Source organism: Podarcis tiliguerta, assembly GCF_965153285.1.
Source record: "Podarcis tiliguerta genome assembly, chromosome: 17".
NCBI classification, from domain to species: Eukaryota; Metazoa; Chordata; class Lepidosauria; order Squamata; family Lacertidae; genus Podarcis; species Podarcis tiliguerta.
In genome coordinates, this window is record NC_139550.1 from 40,362,277 (window position 1) to 40,385,416 (window position 23,140).

General features: G+C 45.3%; 1 protein-coding gene across 36 annotated transcripts in view; it reads left to right on the plus strand.

Moving 5' to 3' along the window:
• The window catches only part of MBD1 (methyl-CpG binding domain protein 1), a 152,096-nt gene that overhangs the window by 17,287 nt on the left and 111,669 nt on the right, over positions 1 to 23,140 (plus strand). For 11 of the 36 annotated variants that reach the window (XR_014506618.1, XR_014506619.1, XM_083420980.1 and 8 more), the window contains 11 exons: positions 483 to 530; positions 1,387 to 1,706; positions 5,483 to 5,568; positions 8,205 to 8,245; positions 9,598 to 9,741; positions 9,909 to 10,043; positions 16,588 to 16,638; positions 17,083 to 17,151; positions 17,604 to 17,681; positions 18,837 to 18,902; positions 20,386 to 20,442. Coding sequence is in view for 34 of the 36 variants with exons in the window: in XM_083420980.1 (XP_083277106.1) it covers positions 483 to 530; positions 1,387 to 1,706; positions 5,483 to 5,568; positions 8,205 to 8,245; positions 9,598 to 9,741; positions 9,909 to 10,043; positions 16,588 to 16,638; positions 17,083 to 17,151; positions 17,604 to 17,681; positions 18,837 to 18,902; positions 20,386 to 20,442 (1,095 nt within the window). In the remaining 2 variants the exon portion in view is untranslated. Of the gene's footprint in view, positions 1 to 482; positions 531 to 1,386; positions 1,707 to 1,737; positions 1,825 to 4,861; positions 4,955 to 5,482; positions 5,569 to 8,204; positions 8,246 to 9,597; positions 9,742 to 9,908; positions 10,044 to 16,587; positions 16,639 to 17,082; positions 17,152 to 17,603; positions 17,682 to 18,836; positions 18,903 to 20,385; positions 20,443 to 23,140 lie in introns of those variants that run through there. The other 25 variants (XM_083420988.1, XM_083421004.1, XM_083420985.1 and 22 more) reach the window with 11 other exon arrangements.

The window sequence follows — 23,140 nt, forward strand, 5'->3', positions numbered from 1 at the left end:
GACCTTAGGTTCCCCATCCTTGGTGTAGTGCAACCTGCTCTTGGTCAGTTTTGTTAGGAGGCCTCTAGGGTTACAGATGGTTCCTTGGGTTAGATGTACATGAAAGTTCAAGTCTTCTACCTCAGTCTTCTTTGTCTGTTGGACTGCATTGATACCCTAAGCTTATAAATTGCTAGTTCATAAACCCAGTAGCACTTGGAACTGAGAGCCAGTGTGGTGTAGTGGTTAAGAGCGGTAGATTCGTAATCTGGGGAACCGGGTTCGCGTCTCTGCTCCTCCACATGCAGCTGCTGGGTGACCTTGGGCTAGTCACACTTCTCTGAAGTCTCTCACCTCACAGAGTGTTTGTTGTGGGGGAGGAAGGGAAAGGAAAAGGTTAGCTGCTTTGAGACTCCTTCAGGTAGTGATAAAGCGGGCTATCAAATCCAAACCCTTCTTCTTCTAATGGTCTTCTCCTTTTTCACTGCTTTCTCCTGCTGCAGCCCCAACTCCTACAACCCCTCCCACCCACTGGAGGAGGCCACCAGCGGGTGAGTGTGCTGTCTGCTGAGGCCAGATCTAGACTGGCTGTTGAATGTCATCTGGAAGAACTATATGGGGGAGGATGAAGAAAGAAGGAAGCTATCAGCACAACCGCTTTCCTTTTTTGCTGTGGGGATTGCTTTTGCATAGCTGGGCAGAAGCTTCCCAGATGGGTATCTTTGGAAGGGGAATTATTGTGGTGTGATTGTGTTTTTAAACTTCCAAGCAGAGTTTTGGCAAGCTTCACAGTGGTGGAACCACCTGATGGCAAAGCCAAAACTTGCCCACATGGTAAGTGAGGCATGTTCCCAGGACCACTTAACACGGATTAGTTGCCTCCTGTTGTGCTCCATAAGGATGGTTGTCTCCCTTGCTTTTCATGCATAATTATTAGCAAAGTAGGGTTTCTAAGCTATGATTGTGAGTCTACAGCTTTAGTAGTCTTTCCCAATTACATGCTACAAGATTATAGCCTTGATCTCTGACATGAAGAGTAAAAGGCAGTGGCCTGCATGATGATGATGCTGGCTTGTTCACTTAGCCTGCATTTAGCAAAGAGGAATGCCAAATGGATCTGGTGAGTGGATTAGGTTCCCTGGGTTTGAAACTGTAGGGAAGCAGGAAGTGTTTAGAAAAGGGGGTTGCTCTGTGCTGCTCCCATCCTTCTCTTCTGCTAATTAGCCCATAGGGAAATTGATGGAGCCTTCTGTATTGGGAAAGATAGGACTCCTGTTTATAGGCCAAACCATGGCATTGAGGTGGAGGAGAAGGATGAATCCCCTTGACAGCTGTCCTTCCTTAGGGTATGGCTCATGCTTTGTAAACCATTGCTTTAGACTACACTGCCTGTTTCTTCTTCTATAGGTCAAAAAGGGTAGTAAAAGGCATCTTCCACCTCTGGCAGCAGCCACCCCTCCACTCAAGAAGCCTCCTGATTTGCAAGTGTTTGAAGAGCCTCCAGACAAGGAGGTTCCAGACCAGAAACCCCCCCAAATGGAACTGGAGTTGCCAGTAGAAGCACCTGCCGCTATTCTGGCTGAGCAGCAAGAACTTCTAGTTGCTGCAGACCAGCCAGCCATGAAGCCCCACAAGCGCCGATGTCGGAAGCAGCTTCCAGCCCTCCTTCCTCCGGGAAAAATGGGCAATGTGACAGTGGAAGAGGCCAACCCAGAGGAACCTGTAGTGTGAGCATCTCCCTCTTTTGCTTTCCTCTTGTTGCAGTGGAGAGCCCAGGCTCTTTCAGAAACCTTAAATGTCAAGACAGGACTCACAGAGACTAAAGAAAACAAATGATTATAAACGGTAGGAGGCTCTCAAAAATCTGATTGGTGTATTCTCATGCTTCTTTTTAAAACACGCAAATCTTTTTCTGCTCTACCTTAGAGGTTTTGTGAGGGGTTGACATCTCTGTTCCATTCCCACTCCTCTGAGGCTTCAGATTTTGAACATTTGCTCCCCATTCTCTCTCATCAGGAGTGTTCAGCAACACTTGAGTTGAAGGAGCTGCTATTTATTTATTGCATTTATGAATTGCTCTTCCTCCAGAAGGAGCCCAGGGTGATGTTCAATAAGATAAAACAAGATACACCATTGAATAAAACACATACAAATAACGGCAAGCATTGTGGGTGTGCCAAAATCACAGTAGGGGTAAAGCTTTATTAGGACCAATAAAATGTCACAAAATGGAGAGCAAGTGCTTGCAGTTTCCAGAACTTTTCTTAAACTCCATACAGCAAAGCTGGTATGGAGTGTGTGTCCTATAGGAAGAGAGAAAGCTTGGATGTTATATTGAAGCCCCAAAGTCTGGAATTTTTCTTTGCATCTTAAGATAGCAGGCAGGTAGTGCTAAGCAGACTTAATTATAATGTTATGGTCCTAGCAGCGACTACAGTAACTTTAAGATAATCAAAGCCTGCTGGGATGAAACTATAGCTGTTCCCTCATTTTTTGAGAATAATATAAAAACTATTTAGTTTTTTATACGTATTGGAAGCTGCCTAGAGTGGCTGGGGCAACCCAGCCAGATGAGCAGGGTATAAATAATAAAATGATCATCATCATTCATTGTGCTGGTTGCCAGTAACTAAACTCAGAGATGTAGACAGAACCCCACAGGTGCAGGGAATGTTGTATTGCCAAGTAAAATTCCTGAAGTGTTTTGAATGTGACAGTGTTTGAGGATGATGAGGAGCTAAAATATGGAAATAATGGGTGGAATTCACCAAAGGAGTACTGTCAGTGGAAGCTACAAGGATATGGACAGGCCTCTTGGACTTGTGAAACCAACCACCTGTCTCCTTGATCCTTGCCCATCCTGGCTTATAAAAACTAGCCGAGAAGGGCTGGGTGATGGGCTTCGCAGGGTGGTGACTGCTTCTCTCTGTGAGGGAGCCTTCCCAGACCCGCTGAAAGAGGCGGTTATCAAACTTCTTAAAAAACCATCGCCCAGTCTCAAATCTTCCATTCTTGGGCAAGGCGACTTAGTGAATGGTTGCTGAACAACTCCAGGCACGCCTGGAAGAAGCGGACCATTTGGATCCCTTCCAGTGAAGATTCAGGCCTCACCATGGGACTGAAACTGCCTTGGTCACGCTGGTCGATGATCTCCGGAGGCGGGCTAGGGACAAAGGTGAGAGCTGTTTCCTAGTTCTGCTGGATCTCTCAGCGGTGTTTGATACCATCAACCATAACATCCTTCTGGACCGTCTTGAGGGGCTGGGAGCTGGGGGCACTGTCATACGGTGGTTCCGCTCCTTCCTCCTGGGCCGTGTTCAGAAAGTGGTGGTGGGGGATGAGTGTTCAGACCCCTGGGCTCTCACTTGTGGGGTGCCTCAGGGTTCTGTCCTCTCCCCCATGCTTTTCAACATCTACATGCAGCCGCTGGGAGAGATCATCAGGAGGGTTTGGGCTGGGTGTTCATCAGTATGCGGATGATACCCAGCTCTACCTTTCTTTCAAATCAGAACCAGTGAAGGCGGTGAAGGTCCTGTGTGAGTGTCTGAAGGCAGTTGGAGGATGGATGGCAGCTAATGGATTGAGATTGAATCCTGACAAGACAGAAGTACTGTTCTTGGGGGACAGGGGATGGGCTGGTGTGGGGGACTTCCTGGTACTGAATGGGGTAACTGTGCCCCTGAAGGACTGGGTGTGCAGCCTGGGAGTCATTTTAGACTCACAGGTGTCCATGGAGGCGCAGGTCAATTCTGTACCCAGGGCAGCTGTTTACCAGCTCTATCTGGTATGCAGGCTGAGACCCTACCTGCCCTTGGACAGTCTTGCAGGAGTGGTACATTCTATGGTTATCTCTTGCTTGGACTACTGCAATGTGCTCTATGTGGGTCTACCTTTGAACCTTTGAAACTACAACTAATCCAGAATGCGGCAGCTAGAATGGTGACTGGGAGCGGCCGCCGAGACCACATAACACTGGTCCTGAAAGACCTACATTGGCTCCCAGTATGTTTCCGAACACAATTCAAAGTGTTGGTGCTGACCTTTAAAGCCCTAAAAGGCCTCGGCCCAGAATACCTGAAGGAGCATCTCCACCCCTATCGTTCTGCCCTGACACCGAGGTCCAGCCCCAAGGGCCTTCTGGTGGTCCCTCACTGCAAGAAGTGAAGTTACAGGGAACCAGGCAGAGGGCCTTCTCAGTAGTGGCATCTGCCCTGTGGAACACCCTCCCACCAGATGTCAAAGAGAACAACAACTACCAGACTTTTAGAAGACATCTGAAGGCAGCCCTGTTTAGGGAAGCTTTTAATGTTTGATGGGCTACTGTATTTTAATATTTTGTTGGAAGCCACCCAGAGTGGCTGGGGAAACCCAGCCAGATGGGCGGGGTATAAATAAATAAATAAATAAATAAATAAATAAATAATAATAATAATAATTCCATTTGCACAGTGCACCTCCCCCCCCCCGCTCTTCCCCTGTGTGACCCTCCACACACTGTGAAATTGGCCCTGGTGTGTTGAGAGAACCCCCAGAATGGGGGGGGGGGGAGAGAGGGGAGACTGATCATTCTGTCTGGCAAGCACAATTGACATAGGGCAACACTGAATTTGCAACACCCTTTCTACATTAGAGATCTGGTTCATTAAATACAAGAGCATAATTTTTTTGTTTGGGGTGGACATGGGTTCTTCCATGCTTGACCTACTTCAGAACCTAGAATAGTGTACAATTAGCCTTAAAACTTTTATTTTCCCACTTGTCATTTTTTTGACATGTATCAGAAATTTTGCTTAACAGCACTACGAAAATTACCTGTACTTGATGTCTTCTTCCTTGTACACTGCTAAAAACTACTGCCCTTTCCTCCTTTTGGAATAATTAGGTTAGGCAAGGACTCGGAAGGCAGAAAGGCACGGAGAAGCTTGGATCAGAAGCCAAGTTACTACACGCCTCCCACTTCCACTTGCCTGACCAGGTAGCTGATTGTAACTATGATAGCACTTCCATAGGTGTGCTCTGGAGTACACTGTGACCCTGCCTGGTAAGGGTTGTGTGAAGAGCATTTCAAAGCCTGAATGCCTCTTATTCCAAGTGCCAAGTGCTTGCTCAAGGCCTCGCATATGGAATCCCTTCTAAATGTGGGGCAATTGTAGCATCACTTCCTACCCAGTTTGTGTCAGCCACAGATGCCTGAGAAGCAAAGAAACTTGCCTCCATCATGTTCCAGTCACTTGGCTGAGTTCTCCTTGCTTTGGAGGTCCAGGGTAGGCTTTGCTGTCTGAAGGCTGAAGGGCATTAGCAAGGAAGACCAGGACGATCTTGGACACCATGTTGTTTCAGTCCTTAGTGCTATATTTAGTGATATACATTTGTGTTGCAAGAATCATTTTGAGGGCCTCCTGGGCCTTTAGAGTGGGATATAAGCAAACACATAAGAAACATATAGGGCTAGAGATGCTTTGTTGGGACTGTTGCTCCTAACTTTTCCTGTTTCTTCTTCCAGATGCTGTGCCAGCTGTCAAGGACAGTTCCCAGGAGTGATGCTCCCCTCCCAAAGACGCTGTCGGTGGCTCTGCCCAGATTGCAGAGGTTTGTACTTAAAGAAAAGCAGGACACACAAACCCAAGTCCACGGAAGTAAAACACAAGTGCTTGAGGAGATCTCTGCTCTGTCTCCACAATTGAGTATACAGTGGTGCCCCGCAAGACGAATGCCTCGCAAGACGGAAAACCCGCTAGACGAAAGGGTTTTCCGTTTTGGAGGTGCTTCGCAGGACGAATTTCTCTATGGGCTTGCTTTGCAAGTCGAAAATGTCTTGCGATTCCTGGGTTTTTTTTCCGCTCCCCACCCCCTTTTTCTAAGGCACTAAGCTGCTAATAGCCTTTTAGCAGCTAATCTGCTAATCCCTTAAGCCTTTAATAGCCGCTAATAGCCGCTAATAGCGCTAATCCGCTAATGGGCTTGCTGCAAGACGAAAAAACCGCTAGACGAAGAGACTCACGGAACGGATTCTTTTCGTCTTGCGAGGCACCACTGTAATTGAATTCTACTAGCTAAGGCTGCCGGATGGCTGAATCATGACCCTGTAAGAAGAAGAAGAAGAAGAGTTTGGATTTGATATCCCGCCTTTCACTCCCTTTAAGGAGTCTCAAAGCGGCTAACATTCTCCTTTCCCTTCCCTTGTAAACATATACATGGGCTTTCCCACTTCCTCAGCTAAGCTCTGTTGCCACTTGGCTTCTGCTCTGCTTGTTTAAACAAAGCCACTGATTTCTTGGAGTTTTGCGTAGTTGATCATTAGCCACTGCCCAAACATTTTCATGTTATACTTCTTTAATAATGAAAGTTGATTCTCTTGACATTGCATTGTGTGAAGCAGTGTTGCAAATGTCAATTGATGCAAGTCCCCAACCCCTTTTTTGCTGCTTTCCAAAAGCATGGTTGGAGCAGTATACTGAAAGCAGTCTGACTTTGATAAGCTTTTGAATGAATTAAGAGCTAAGCAGAGAATTCTTGCTTTTTATTTTATTATGTCCTGCTTTTCAGTCATGATTGGATCCCAATGTGGCTCACAGTAAAACAATCTGCATTAAGTACAATATATTGGGGAATTGAAAAAAATGTACATTTATGAATTTTGAGTCTGCTTTGCTCTGTGCACTGATGGTTCTTAATGACTGGGGGTAGGCAAGGGCTGCATTTAGGTTCTGTCGTATTTTAGCAGAGGATCCATATACTTTCTCACATAGTAATTAATGACTGGTAGCCAGCCATTCGGTTCTATGGCAGGGTGGGGAGCCTTAGCCCCCCCCCCATCTTCCATCATCCCTAGTCAGCATGGCCAGTGATCAGGAATGATGGGAGTCCAGTGCCCTCTGCCCCAAAATCTGCTCTGGAGGCTGTTGCACAATGGGAATTCCTTATGCTAACAGGATGACGTTGTTGGAGTCAAACCACATACTCCACCTTTGACCCTGTGACACAGGGATGGTCCTTTGGGGAATTCACCCCACCCAGGGTCTTTGCAGTGTAAGCTCTTGTTCTGCTGTACCCAAAGTGCCACAGTAATTGGTATTTTGCTAGTAATTACATGAACACCAGTAGACAGGGCAAGTTATCCCCCACCCCCAAGTAGCAGAGCACTTCCCTGGATAGGAGTTTTTAAAGGGTAGGTGCTGTAGCCAAAAAGATCCTGCTCTGCACTGATGCAGATCTCACTTCAGTTAAAGAAGGTACACTGAGCAGACTTTCACCCCACTCCACCTGCTGGATTGCAAATCCTTGGGAAATCTGCACAGCGGAAGATGCCTGTTAATACTAAAGGTTTATTTCTTGTTTTCTATGTATCTTTCAAACTACACCTTCCTCGTCCTCATCTATCCCAGGGATGCGGAACCTGCAAGCTGTCCAGATGTTGGACAGTAACTTCCATCATCCCTGACCATTCACCCTGTTGGCTGGGGCTGATGAGGTTTGGAGTCCAACAACAACTGGGAGGTCACAGGTTTGCCTTCCCTATGTGAGCCCTTTCCTGTGCTCCCTTTCATAGAGGAGGGTCAGTTTCATGCTTCAGAAACATGGCTGGGAGACCTTTTCCTTGCCTTCATTTACTTCATTCCTCAGCTGCTTCATCTAACAAGCAGTGATGTAGAGTGGAATGTTTTTCTGTTTTCCTGTGGAAAATTTCCATTTCATATGATCATTAATAAAAATTAATGGATGCAAATTCCAAATGCCATATTAAGCAGGCTTGGCTATTTCAAAATTTTATTTATTAAATGCAAGCAAAATTGACATGCTAAATTGGATAACTCTCTAGGGCAGGTGAAGGAAACTTTTGACCCCACCCCACCCTGGTGTTGTTGAACTACATTTAACATTATCCCAGGCCATTGTCCATGCTTTCCAGGGTTATGGGAGTTATAGTTCAGCCGCACCTGCAGGGCCACAGGCGCTCAATATCTTCTCTAGGGCATCAGAAAATTTTATCCAGATTAGCCATGTAAATGCGATTCAGTCTCTTCCCCACCCCCCATCACCATTCAGAAGAATGGTAAGATGCCAGGTGTGGGACTTGGATTGGTGCTCACTTCATACTCCTGGTAGCTTATCGGTTAACGTTGAATTATTTTCCTTGTGACTGACTTCCTTAGCACTGGGGGTTTGAGCCAATGTTTCTCTTTCTTGCACAGGTGTTAATCTTTTCTTCCTGTTCCTCTTTTCAGCTCAGAGAAGAGATTTCAATCGGGAGCAGAGATATTACAAGGTAAGATCTAGAGCTTACCAACATTTTTTGTTTACTTAGAAATATGAGTTGAAGTAGGGGGCGATGGGATCTGTGTGTGTAAACCCTGCTTTATATTATCAGGTTCTACACTTTGTGACAATCTCTCTGCCCCGCTGCCAAACACCTGCTGTTTACCTGCTGCAGGTGGGGGTGTCAGTGAGTGAAACTCCCATTGTTCTGGGCGCATTTTGCAACTGGGGATTTCATTAGCGCAAGCAGTTTTTGAGCTCTGGGTGCAGTACTGCGTCTAAGATTTCAGATTAAAACTGCAGAGTGGAAGGAAAGGAAGACCTTTTCTGCCTCCCCACTTCCAGCTACTCTCTAAGGACCCTGGAGAAGACACCCTCTTAAGAATATTAGGGGGGTGGGCAGGGGAAGGACTAGACCATGTGAAAAAATGAACATAATATTTTAGCTGCAGTTCATTTATTTCCAGCTTTGTATTCTTGTTATAAAAAAGCATGCCTAGACATTCCGTTGTTGCACCCATAACCTCGGTTTAAGGTGCCCTTTGGCTCCTCGCTTTCCTATCTCCGTTTCTAACCTGTGTGTGTGTTTAAAAGTGCCCCTGGCTGCAGCTGGCCTGCAGTGACTTGCACATGCCTAACCCTTTAGTGCTTTAAAATCCTTCTGTGCCTGTGCAGTAGGGATTTAAGAGATAAGTGTATATTTATGTTTTATTCTCTTAAAAACACTTTCTGCCTTCAGTTGACTGAGGGACAGGTGGCTTTAAAATGCCACCCTCCCAGCCGGTTGATTGATGGGATATTCATTTTGGAAAAGGCTTGAAAACTCAAGTCACCCATTCAGAGAACAATCAAGACTTGGCCATGCCCTGGGATGGATGAAAGCATTAGGGTTGTTAGCAGTGTCTCCAGTTCTCAGATAGCAGTGGAGGACTTGAAGCTGCGTATTCTCTTGGATGATATGCCACTGGGAGCCCCATAAATGACTGGGATAGATGTGTGATAAGCAGAGATCAGTGACAAAGCTTTGTGTGGCAGAAGGTCCCATGTTCAATCCCTGGCATCTTGAGTCAGAGGATTTTGCATAAAGGGTCTCAGAAAAAAACCATGGTCTGAGACCTTTTGAGAGCTGCTGCTTGAGTAGATGGCACTGGGCTATGCAAACCCTGACTTACTACAGTATAAGGTAATTTCATCTATGGCCTGGTGTGTTTGTGTTAGAGGCTGGAGATGGTGTCCTTTTCTTGTGCTCTCCTTTGAGTCAGCCAAGATGGCCAACAGGCTCACGGTGCAGCTTGGAGGTTCTGGGTTCATGGTGTTGCCTTCCCCGAATCCCTCCTCACCCCCTACCCTCTGCCCTTGCAGCAAATTGGTTGTGGTGTGTGCCAAGCCTGCCAGATGTCTCAGGACTGCGGCATCTGCAGTGTGTGTGTCCTGCGAGCCAAAAGCCCCGAGCTCCGCATTGGCATCAAATGTCTGCTGCGCCGATGCTTGAAGATTGTCAAAAAGGTACCACTGGCTGCTACTTGCTTATTCCTCCCTTGTGTCCCTTTCCAGAAATTCTGCTTTTCCTTGTTCTTGGCCTCCCTGCCCCAAATGAACTTGGCAGCCATTTCAAGCCTTAACAGTCCTTTTGTCTCTCTTTCTTTTCTCCCCGCACTCCTTTCCCATTGCAGGGCCTTGAATGTGGTATGTGTCAGGCTTGCAAGATAACTGAAGACTGTGGGAGCTGTCACATCTGCTTGCGGAGGCAGAAACCAGGCATGAAGCGGCAATGGAAATGTCTCAAGCGCCGCTGCCTTAAACGCAAGGTGTGTATGCTTGGCCTGACTAGGTTCTGCATCCCATGAGAGTCTGTTGTACTTCCATCAGGGCACTGAGCAAAACAGGATGGGTGGGAAAGGAAGGAGAAGGGAGCAAAACAGGATAGGTGTGAAAGGTGTCAGGAGAGACACATGCCCGACTGGCATGTTCTCTCCCTCCTGCTGGATCGTTCGGGAGCTTCATAAGCTTTCTTCAGCCTGAACATCACAGTGACTGATGCCAACCGACACTGGCACACTTAGGGATCCACAGAGTTTGCGCAACATGAGCGTGACACACATGGAGCACTGCAACATGGCTCCCTCTCCCTTTTGCATCAGACAGCAAAGAGAAAAAGAACAAAGGACAATAGTCCCACTTCACGGAACACAGTAACACAAACATCCTGTCTCTGTCACTTCCCACTCTGTGGAGTCGAAACATATACCGTCACGCGAAAGACAACAATCCTATGACTGCAATCATGGAGCAGGAATTCTAACAAAAGGAAGGAGATGGGGGCATTGGGGCGGTGGACAAAACTGTGGTTATGACGTGGTTTTATCTTAGGCAACATGCTTCTGCTGTTGCACCTTTACTGGACCACGGCAAGTTTGGGTTGACTTCTATACTGTTTTCAGAACATTTCATTGGTTTTATAGGATTGCCTTTTGTGCTTTGTTTAGAGTGCTTCCCAAGTCCTAAAAACATGCATTTTGTCAATCCAATTTCTGTGCTCTAAAGCTGTTACTGAGATAATGGTTAAATTCTCATGGATTCTCTTTATTTTTAGTTGTACGTTCATAAAGGCAACAGTCATGTTTCACACAATGTAGCTTGCATTCCAGTTGTGTGGTGCTTATTGAATTTATCAGGTTCCCAACTTTGAAATTAAAGTAGATGAATATTCTTTGTGGAGTAATACCATTGCCTGAGAGCTTCTGTCTTCATAACGATTATATTTTTGGGAAAAGGAAAGTGCCTTTCATTGAGCCATCCAGTGAAGTTAGTCTGCCGTTAATAGTTGTGAGATGGAAGGACTTTGAGAAGGGGCTTCAAGTGGCCTGCTTCAGAAACTTCTTCACTCTTGGAGAATGTCCCTGCCATGTAGATTTGAGTCCCAACGATATCTCATGAGTTATCCTCTTTTTTCTAGTTGACTTTTTTGTACTGTGTTTTTTAATCTTTATTTTATGTTAAAACATTACTAGCCTGCTTTTCTGGGCAATGCCCATCAAAGCAGCCTACAGCAGTAAAAATATAATACAAAATCAACAAATGCTACCCAGAAATTCTGTGAGTAGATTATATTACCTAGTATGAAGATCAATAGCTTGATTATTACTGATACTAAAGGAAGTTTGGGAACTGAAAAACATTTTCATCTGAAAAAATAACCTGGATGTCTGCATGATTTAGATAAACTCATCCCAACTCCCCAATTACTGTTCAATTCTGCTTTAAGGCATAGAATCATAGAGTTGGAAGGAGCCCCAAAGGTCATCCAGCCCAGCCCTCTGCTATGCAGGAATCACAGCTAAAGCATCTGTGACAGATGGCCATTCAAACTCTGCTCAAAAACCTCCAAGGAAGTAGAGACCCCCCACCTTCTTAAATATAAGGTAAAGGTAAAGGTACCCCTGCCCGTATGGGCCAGTCTTGACAGACTAGGGTTGTGCGCCCATCTCACTCAAGAGGCCGGGGGCCAGCGCTGTCCGGAGACACTTCCGGGTCACGTGGCCAGCGTGACATCGCTGCTCTGGCGAGCCAGAGCCGCACACGGAAACGCCGTTTACCTTCCCGCTAGTAAGCGGTCCCTATTTATCTACTTGCACCCGGGAGTGCTTTCGAACTGCTAGGTTGGCAGGCGCTGGGACCGAACAACGGGAGCGCACCCCGTTGCGGGGATTCGAACTGCCGACCTTTCGATCGGCAAGCCCTAGGTGCTGAGGCTTTTACCCACAGCGCCACCCGCGTCCCTTCTTAAATATAATTTTCACTATTTTTTTATTAATTTTTCATTAATAACACTCCAATATGGGCCACATTATTACAATGTCAAATCATACCAAATCATAATACAATTTATAAAGCCAATTATATATTCCAAATTAAACAAATTTGGTGACTTCCCATTCTTTGATCGTCTGGAGATAATTATTCCTAGGTCCTGCGCATAGTCTCATATATAATCCAAATACAGTAATTCCGATCTTGAATCAGCAATTCCCTTCTTCTATTTTTGCAGCCACTAGTGTAATGCCTTTCACTCATATTCAAAAAATCCATATCTATTAACTTGCAAGAGGGATTTAAAGCCTGTAGTTTTCTGTGTGTAAATATTTTTCCTTTGTTCTTCCTTTTTATGTTATAATCAATCATTCGTCTTCCACACTGTCTCCCTTCAAGAGCTGTTTTTTCCAACTGCGTCTGAGCAATCACCATCTTGTTTTCCTGAGCCAAAAGTATACAGTGGTACTTCGGGTTACAGATGCTTCAGGTTACATACGCTTCAGGTTACAGACTCCGCTAACCCAGAAATAGTACCTCAGGTTAAGAACTTTGCTTCAGGATGAGAACAGAAATCGTGTGGCGGCAGCTGGAGGCTCCATTAGCTAAAGTGGTACCTCAGGTTAAGAACAGTTTCAGGTTAAGAATGGACCTCCAGAACAAATTAAGTTCTTAACCCGAGGTACCACTGTACTGGCATCTGGCCATGGCTCCAGGCAGACATCCAGCTCTTTGTTCTTTCCATCTCTTTTAACAAGCTGATGTCTCACGAAAACAATTATAAGTCCAAACATCACAGTATTTCACACAGTCTTGCATTTGAAGAACTCCGTAGGTAGTTTCTAAAGTTTTTGTAAAGTCCCTCTTGCGTTCCATTTATAATTGTAATCCAATAGTTACCTCAATCCATTAATATCTTAAAAAACAGAAGTACTCCTGCTCATGGGAGCCACATTGGAGAGTTTCCAATTCATGCAGTTGAGATTTAGGAACCCTTTGGGGTTCCGCAGGGCTCAATCCTATCCCCCTCTACATGAAACAACTGGGTGGGGTTATCTGGAGGTTTGGAGTACGTTATTAGCTGTATGCTGATGACACTCGGCTCTATTTCTCCTTTACATCTGCAGGTGAGGCAGTGGAAATGCTGGACCAGTGTCTTGCCTCAGTAATGGACTGGATGAGAGCCAACAAACTGAAGCTCCATCCAGATAAGATGGAGGCACTGTTAGTGGGTAGTTCCCTAGATCAGATGGGTGGGAGGTCACCTGCTCTTGATAGGGTTACACTTCCTCTGAAGAAGTGGGTACGTAGCTTGGGGGTATTCCTGGATCCTTTGCTGTTGCTCAAGGCTCAGGTGGCCTCCGTGCCCCTGAGTGCCTCCCATCAGCTTCAGCTGGTGGTCCAGCTATGCCCCTATCTGGACAGGGATAGCCTAATTACTGTTGCCTATGCTCTGGTAACTTCAAGGTTAGATTACTGCAATGCGCTATATGTAGGGCAGCCTCTGAAGGCAGTTCGGAAACTTCAGCTAGTGCAGAATTCAGTGGCCAGGTTGCTCACCAGAGCAAGATGGTTTGAGCATTTCATACTGATCCTGGTCCAACCTTACTGGGTACCAATTAGTTTCCAGGCCCAATTCTAGGTTTTGACCCATAAAGCCTTAAATGGCTCAGGACCGCAATACCTCAAAGACCACCTCTTTCCATGTGAACCTACCTGGACCCTGAGATCATCTCCTGAGGGCCACCTTCGTGTGCCGCCTCCTTGAGAGGTCTGAAGGGTGGCAGCACGAGAACGGGCCTTCTCTGCAGTGGCCCCCCATCTCTGGAATGCTCTCCCCAGGGAAGTTTGCCCTGCACTTTCGTTATACACCTTTAGGCTCCAGGCAAAAACGTTCCTTTTTAGCCAGGCCTTTGGTTGATTTAATTGACATCCTATGCTCTTTTAAAATGTGCGTTTTTTTGGGGGGGGGGTATTGGGTTGTTTTTATTTTGATTATATAGTTTGTGGTTTTATATTTTGATTTTCTTCTGTGAACCACCCTGAGACCTCTGGGTATATGGTGGTATATAAATTCAAATAAAATAATAATAGTAATAATAGTTGCTGATATAACCTGTCCAACTTTAAAAAGCTGCTCACAAAGGCATCTAAAAGTAAAGTGGTGACAAATTCTACAGGTAGGGTAAGGATATATATTTCTTATACTAAGAGACCTCTTGAATTCATTGGATGGCTTTAAGGTGTTGGGGCATTTAATGAATAAATATTTACTCCTTATCCCCTTCTGTGGGCGTTTACAGTATGAAGCTTACATAGATGTTGCCTCAAATAACTTACAACAACAGCAACTTTGAAATGCTGGCTCACTGATCTCCCTCTTTTATTTACAGATGCTTTTATCTTCTCCAGTACTATTTGTTGTTGTTTAGTCGTTTAGTTGTGTCCGACTCTTCGTGACCCCATGGACCAGAACACGCCAGGCACTCCTGTCTTCCACTGCCTCCCGCAGTTTAGTCAAACTCATGTTGGTAGCTTTGAGAACACTATCCAACCATCTCGTCCTCTGTCGTCCCCTTCTCCTTGTGCCCTCCATCTTTCCCAACATCAGGGTCTTTCCCAGGGAGTCTTCTCTTCTCATGAGGTGGCCAGAGTATTGGGGTACTATTACAACTGCTGAAATGAAGTGGCCAACGTTGTGTACGCTACTTGGATAAGGAAGGATCAAAGACTTAAATTGGTTGCTTTCACTTTCTACCTTCTGATATTCTTTTCTGCTTGTCTGCGGAGTGAGTTCCTCAGAAATACTGGCTTGCATTTTGAGACTTGCTGTTGCCCTGGGCAAACTGACAATGTAGCCTAATAAATTTTAAACAGTTTCCTGCAGCTGCATATTGTTGGGGAAAATCAAAGTCACAGGCAAGCTTTCTTTTGGGGAAATCTTGGGTACTGCTACTCCCTACCCCCTTGAGGAATCTTTGATAGACTATGAAGGAACCCATATGGTATAGTAACTTTTTTTACTCCATGCTTCGCTTTACTTCCAAGAATACTCAACTTCTGGATCATTTAGGATGATTTGGGATCTCCCCTTGAAATTTTATTGCATACGTTGAAATTCCTGACATAACCATCAATTTGATGTGATCCATACTTGGTCTCTCTGCTCTAAGAGCAACATTAAAAAGGTAAAGGGACCCCTGAAAATTAAGTCCAGTCGCGAACAACTCTGGGGTTGCGGTGCTCATCTCGCTTTATTGGCTGAAGGAGCCAGCATTTGTCCGCTTCTGCAGACAGTTTTTCCGGGTTATGTGGCCAGCATGACTAAGCCGCTTCTGGCGAAACCAGAGCAGTGCACAGAAACGCCGTTTACCTTCCCGTAGGCAGCCTAAATATGTAGCACATGTAGAAGTACCTCTTAATACTTACAGGAATGAGCCTAACCTCCTTCCTCTCCCCATCCCAAACTCACACGTTTTCCACTGTCCTCCACTGGCAAGGCCATGAGGAGACCAAAACATTCAGATTTATTAATCACAGATTAGTAGGTTGTCCAAACTTTTAATTATACCTTAATCTTAACTATGAATAGAGGAAACAATCCAATTTCATAAACTATAGTTTGAAGTAGGCTTGTTTCTATTCACCGTAAAGGTAAAGGGACCCCTGACCATTAGGTCCAGTCACGGACAACTCTGGGGTTGCAGCGCTCATCTTGCTTTACTGGCCGAGGGAGCCAGCGTACAGCTTCCGTGTCATATGGCAAGCATGACTAAGCCGCTTCTGGCAAACCAGAGCAGCACATGGAAACGCCATTTACCTTCCTGCTGGAGCGGTACCTATTTATCTACTTGCACTGCGTGCTTTCGAACTGCTAGGTTGGCAGGAGCAGGGACCAAGCAATGGGAGTTCACCCCATTGAGGGGATTTGAACCACCGGCATTCCGATCAGCAAGCCCTAGACTCTCAAACACAGAACCTAAAACATCTTGAGGTGGTTCTGCTACAGCCCAGTGGCATGGTTATCACGGAATTCAGTTCCTTGACAATCCTTCCTCTTTCTTTCTTTCTTTCTTTCGCAGTTTCTAGCCTTTATGGCTGTGAAATTATACATGAAAATGCAAGGGCACTGCTTGCTGAAATCTCAGAAGCCAGAGAGGTTTTCAGGAGGAGGGGTAGATGGTCATTGGCCTGTATAGCTCTTTGCTCTCAAACATGATTACGAAATACTTAAAATTGGATAAAACAAGGGATGATGGAAATGTGAATAATGTGTACTGTTTATACATGTTGCTGGATTCTGCTTTCCTTGATGAGAATGGTCACTTTCCATGGTCAGTGCAGAATTAACCACACCTGGAGACTGCTCTCCCATCTTCTGGGTTATCCTTCTTCTAGAAAAGGCTTTAGCTTGCTCTGTGAATGTTCTGCTTGCCCTTCCTGTCACACACACTCTTGGGTTGTGTGTTTTGAGATTTGTATTGATCCTGAATGAGGTGGTGACTTGTAGCTCTGGCACTAACCATCTCTTGATCCTTTCAGAAAAAAATTCCACCCAAGAAAGATGGCTACAGCACGAAGAAGCTTACAGTAGTAAGTACCTGCTGTGTTGCCTTCTCTGGGTTTGACATCTCTTAGTTGATTCCATTCCTGTGGATGTTGTGCTCCTTTATTCCATTTATATTGCTTCATAGATTTTCATGCAGCCTCTTGTTTTCTGGAAAAGCGCCTCTCTTGCCATTGGTATGTTTCCCCCTCTTGTTCAGTCATCAGTCATGGTGAGGGCCTGCAGCTTGTCAGGCTAATGTTGGGAGCAGCAGCATGCTGATCTCATGTTCCTCTTTTGATGATGGCTGTACTAGCTGGTGTGTTGCGATATGTAGCCATCAGTTGCGATATGGAGACCTTGGGCATGACTTTCTCTGGGTCTGTATTTGTTCTTGGGGAGATGTCTTGGCGTCTCGTTTCCTCCTCATCCCTTGGCAAGTCTGTGCTGTGCCTGATGGCCTCTTCTGTCTCTTTCCTGCTTGACACCAGGAAGTCCTCTCCACGGAGGAGACCTTTACGCCAGCACGGCGCCGGCAGAAGAAGTCAGCACCCGTGACAGTGAGTGGTACTGAATCTGCATGCAGCTCATGATAGAGGCAAGAATGTGTGACTGCACACAGTCCATCTGATATTGGACTCAAGTTCTCCCCCCACCTCAAATCCACATATCATGAGCCTGGGAGTGGTGTATGTCGTAGTGGGTGTCAGAATGCCCAATTTATCAGACAGATAATGGAGAGTTCGATTTATGAACTGGGTAGACTTGGATTTAAATGCCTGCTTGGCCAGTAAGTTGGTTTTTTTGGTCAGACACATTCTCTTTGTCATTTTGGAGGGTTGTTAGGATAACCTAGGATAGCCCTCTCATTTCCTTGGATGATGGAACACAATGCTGTGTTTTTCATCAATAATCTCTTAGGATTATATGCCTGGTGTCAGAAGTCCCTTAGCTTTGTGTGTGCCTTTATCTGTTCCTGTATTTCCCCCCTCTTTCCCCCTCTGCTTGCCAGGATGGGCCAGCTCCCAAGGTCCAGCGGGCCCCAAGGGGACACCACAAGAGGCTGCCAGCTGCACCACCAGCATCTGCAGTGAGTGGGGGTCAAGACATAATGGAGTGTAATTTTTCAGTCCTGGCTGAGCTGATATGATTGGAAGGCCTGCAGAATGTCGGCATGCGCTTGCCTGGTCTCCCATTCCCTGCTCATTTGGGATATTAATAATAGGGGGGAGAATCGTCAAACCTACTGCTAGCTGGTCACTGCCATCGCATTATTCATTGAGAGACTGAAATGCAGTTTACAGTAAAGCAGGTTTGGCTACGCTGTCCATAATCTGCAAGTGTGGTGTGCTGTGGCTTCCTCCAACTGGATCTTCATGAAATAATGAAAGCAAATGTGGCCAATCATCTTTTGGCGGAGTGTGCTGCAGGTTGAGCCCTAAAGATCATGGTGATATGCTAGTGCCTGGTGCATTAAACATGTGCTTCTTCTGATTCTGGTTAGTTATATTCCTAGAGTGCTGAGCTGGAGACTAGGCCCTGGCACAAGCACTGAAGGGGCAGGCAGGAGTGCAGGCTTGCAAGTAGAGGTGACCATAAAATTGTTGGAAGGGACCCTAAGGGCCATCTAGTCCATTCCCCTGCAATGCAGGAATTTCAACTAGATCATACCCGACAGATGGCCATCCAGCCTCTGCTTTAAAAACCTCGAAGAAGGAACATCTCCCACTTCTCGTGAGAGTCTATTCCACTATTCTTCAGCTCTGACTGTTGGAAAGTTCTTCCTGATGTTTAGTCGGAATCTCCAAGTTATAGCAACCAAGTACACTAAGAATCTGTGCATTGTTAGCATACTTGGTTGCTATAACTGGGAATAGGAGGAACTGAGGAACTTATGGATTAGAATAGTCCTAGAAGCAGGAAGATGGAGTCAAAAAGCCGAGGGAAAATAGGCACAATTTTAAGCTCAAGACGCAGTCCAGAAACACCTGGATCTTCCTGTATCTTGCCTGCATTAGGCCTTCATTTGAGGCTCTTGGTTTTTCATGCCCCAAGACTGATATGAGATGCAACATACATCTCTTGAGTTTCCCTTTCTGCAGCACAATCTTCCTCCTTTGAAAGAGGTGTCCCATTGTCTCTTCTTTCTCCTGGACTGAGCTTTTGGCTGGGTCTGCCTCTGATGACTCTGAATATGTGGGGATATCTTCACTCTTTCTCCTTTCTTCCTTTCTTTGGCTGCCAGGATGGGCCCCTTCCCAAGGCCCAGCTTGCTGCAAGCTGCCATCGTCGAAAGCGCTCTGCTACCACAGTAAGTGGCTTGATGCTGGATCCTACAAAGATGTTTGTGTTGCAGCATCAAGCCACTTACTGTGGTAGCAGAGCACTTTCGACGATGTGAAGAAAGGTTGCAGCGTTTGGGCCTTTTTAGTTTAGAGAAAAGGTGAGTAATGGGTAACGTGACAGAAGTTTTATAAAATTAAACGTGGCATGGGAAAAGTGGATAGAGAAAGCTTTTTCTCACTCTCGGGGACATCCAGTGAAGCCGAATGTTGGAAGATTCAGGACAGAGTAAAAGAAAGTACTTATGCACACAGTACATAGTCAAACTGGAATTCACTTCCACAGGAATCACTGGTGGCCACCAACATAGATGGCTTTGAAAGAGGATTAGACAGGTTCAGGGAGGAGGAGGAGGAGAGGGCCAAGATGGCTGTAGTCTCCTTCCACAGTCAGAGGCAGTAATGCTGTGAAGACCAGTTGCTGGGAATCTTAGGAAGGGAGAAGGTCACTGCGTCCTGCTTCCAGGTTTTCCACAGGCATCTGGTTGGCCACTGGGAGAATAAGATGCTGGACTAAATGGGCTGTGGGTCTGATCCAGCACGCTCCTCTTACGTCCATAAGACATGTTTCACCACCATATGTCAATAAAAGTAAAATACTTGGGTCGAGGTGCAGTTAATAGGCATATTGTGTTTCTTCTCTGATGCTGTCTCTGCCAAGGGGTGCATAACGTGTCTGCATTGACTTATAGACATAAGCACACTGGATTTTGGCTGTAGACATATATGTGTGTTAACAGCAATATCCATGCTGAGTACCGTATTTTTCGCTCTATAACACGCACCCGACCATAACACGCACATAGTTTTTAGAGGAGGAAAATCCATAGGCATGCCACCCGTAGGCATTCCCTCCATAACACACACAGACATTTCCCCTTACTTTCTAGGAGGAAAAAAGTGAGTGTTATGGTGCAAAAAATACGGTACTTCCCATATGGGCATATTCTGATAATCCTCACACTTATGCCATCCCTACTGTCCTAATTTTAAGCTTTACTTGGGTATTTGAATCCAGGCTTTGACCAGCTTGTTAGCTATTTGGCTGATCTTTCTGCTGAGAGTGGGGGGAAACGCTCTTTGCCAATGAGCTTGGGATGAATTCCACCACAAATGACTTCCATTTGCAGAAATTTAGGGAGTTTGTGTGCCAGATTGACCTTAAAGTTTTGTAGAGCATGCAGACTGAGTTGTTTGGTTTGGATGGCTTTTATCCTGCATCCTTCTGATATTGGTCCCACAAACATTTCATGTGGTTGCCCCTTGGGAATGTGCACAACTGTGATTGAATCTCTTTGCAAATGATCTGAATTTGACCAAGTTAGGGAAGCCAGTTCAATCATGCCTCTCCTCTATTTCTCTCAGCTCTTTTCTACTAATTTCATGGGAATTTCCAAATGCAGAACATTTCTGTTTACTCACCACATCACCTCTTTGTCTTCTTTTTTCTAGAAATGGAAACCCACCATGGAACGGGATCCTGGAGGCATCCCTACAGTAAGACAAAGGGTAAGTAGGCAACAGGGAGCTATGTCTTACACAGTATAATGGCATTAACAGTCAGCAATATCACCTTGGAAAGTATCTTACACAAGTCTAGAGCAACCTGCATACATTATTCTGTTTGAATACTGTGTCCAGTTCTGGGCACCACAATTTAAGAAGGATGTTGGCAAGCTTGAACATGTGCAGAGGAGGGCAACCAGGATGATCTGGAAACCGAGCCTTATGAGGAGCGGTTGAAGGAGCTAGGTCTGTTTAGCCTGGAAAAGAGGAGACTGAGAGGAGATATGACAGCCATCTTCAAATATCTGAAGGGCTGTCATGGAAGAGGGAACAAACCTGTTTTGTCCTGCTCCAGAGGCTAGGACCCAAACCAGTGTTTAAATACGATGACCATATTCAAATATCTCAGAAGTTGTTCTGGAGGGTAGGACTTGAACAAATGACTTTAAGTTACAAGAAAGGAGATTCCGACTAAATATCAAGAAGAACTTTCTGACAGTAAGAGTTGTTTGACAGTGGAAGAGTCTCCCTTGGGAGGTTTTTAAGCAGAGGTTGGATGGCCATCTGTCATGGATGCTTTATGTGAGATTCCTGCATTGCAGGGGGTTGAATTAAATGACGCTTGGGGTCCCTTCCAACTCTACAGTTCTGTGACATACACACATGCTCTAAATTAGTTGTTGTTGTTAAAGATTGTACTTTCTTGAAGCAGAAGGCTTTTGTCTCTAAAAGGGCTGGGAAGCAACAGAAAGACAAACCCTAAATGTAGACTTCCCATTTCATTTATTATTTTCCATGTTCATTGCTCACTCTGGTTGGGGTCAGTGAGTGCATGCCACTTCTTTGTTGTTTGTTTCTTGGGTGAATATTTATTCTGAAGTAGTAGTCCGGGTTTTACTTTGTTAGGATTCTGGCCGACTCATATCAGTTGCTTACCCTGTTCCTTTGTGAGATGAAGATAACACTATGCAGAAGGTTCATCTTCAAACAGACTCCTAGTCTCTGTGATTATCCAGGGGTGATTTTGAACCAGCCACGGATTGACGCAAGTCAACCTGTCACTGCTCAGAGGTCAACAGGCAGGTAGAGGTAGGTTCTGCTGTCTGATAAATGAAGAGGAAGGGTGGGAGGGAGAGACTTTAACAATTAAAAGTGGAATAGGTGAGGCTTGTAATTTTTATGTGAAAGCCTTTTAAGAAAAAGTGCATTTGGGGCATTGATTCAGAGGCAAGAGGGATATGTCTAGGACAGGTCATCCTACACCAGTTTGGTACCCTCCCATCAGTCTCAGCCAGCAAGGCCATGACTGATAGGAGTTGTAGTCCAAAATCTGGGGGGCACCAGCTTGGTGAAGGTTGGTCTATGTAGATAAGGGGAGGTGCTTACAGCTTGGGGAGCTTATAAGTTCTCACAAACAAGTTTTTGTTTTGAGGATGTTTGCTAAGTTTTTACAATACCAAATTCTTTTCTAAACAGTAGATGGATAGGGAACTTTCCCACCATAATCTTAAATTCAGATTGGTTGGGGTACAGATCACTAACAGTGATTTGTTGAATGAATAAACTTTATTACAGTCACAGACCAGAATAAGAGAAACATATGAATAAAATAGCAGTTCAGATTTAAACAGGTGATTGTTAAATCAAATAAGAACAAGGAAACAAGCATAGGATAAAACATGTGAATAGAGTACAGGATAGATAATTGAGGAATAAGAACTGATAATTAAAACAGATAAGGACTAAAAGACATACAGTTAAAACAACTATAAGGGGTGGAGCTTAGGGGAATAGCGGTCTTGCAATATGGGCCTTCAGTTTAAGACTGGTTTGTAGCACAAACCAACCTTCAGCGAATATCCATCATGGCAGTGCAAAACCTAGCAACTGAGTATGTAACATCTGGGTTTTCATCCTGGAGTAGCAGAGAGATGTTGGGTTGTTCTGTATGTCCTGGGAATTTGTGCAGGATAGGCAGGATAAACCTGGCTCGTATGTCTATATAGTACTGGCAATGGAAAAAGGCATTTTCCGTTGTTTCCTGCTGCCTAGAGCCACAGGGGCATTTCCTCTCCTTGTATGGTGGCTTGCTATTACGGCCTTCTTGAATGGCTGAGGGGAGTGCCTGACAACAGGCCAGAGTGAAGGCCCTACACTGTTTGGGATTTCAAGGTTGGTTATATATGGCATTTGGGAGGTGAGGTATCTACTGGTTTCACTGATTAGAAATTTTGGGGACCTGGCTAGGTCTGCTTGACATTCTGTGTCTTCCACATGCTGTTTAATGTTTGTTTGTTTTTTTAGCTTGTTCATGCCCTATGTCAAGTAAAATCTGTGGGTTGAAGCCTAGAGTAGTTATATTTTTCACTGCTCGTTTCCATGTTGATTGGAAATCATCCTTAATAGTCAGGGGAGCAAGGCCGCTCAGGAAGAAAGATAGTCTCAACCAGTAATTAAAAGTGGTGAGCCACACTCTGGCCTCGATTCTCATGGATCCAGTTTCAAGACATATGGTAGCATTGGAGACGTGTTTAGGCACTTAGAATCATAGAATCATAGAGTTGGAAGAGACCACAAGGGCCATCGAGCCAAGCAGGAAACACCATCAGAGCACTCCTGACATATGGTTGTAGAGCAGATCTTAAGACTTTGGATTGTATCAATTATAGTGGTGCGTAGTTGGCAGAGGGACCTAATTAGG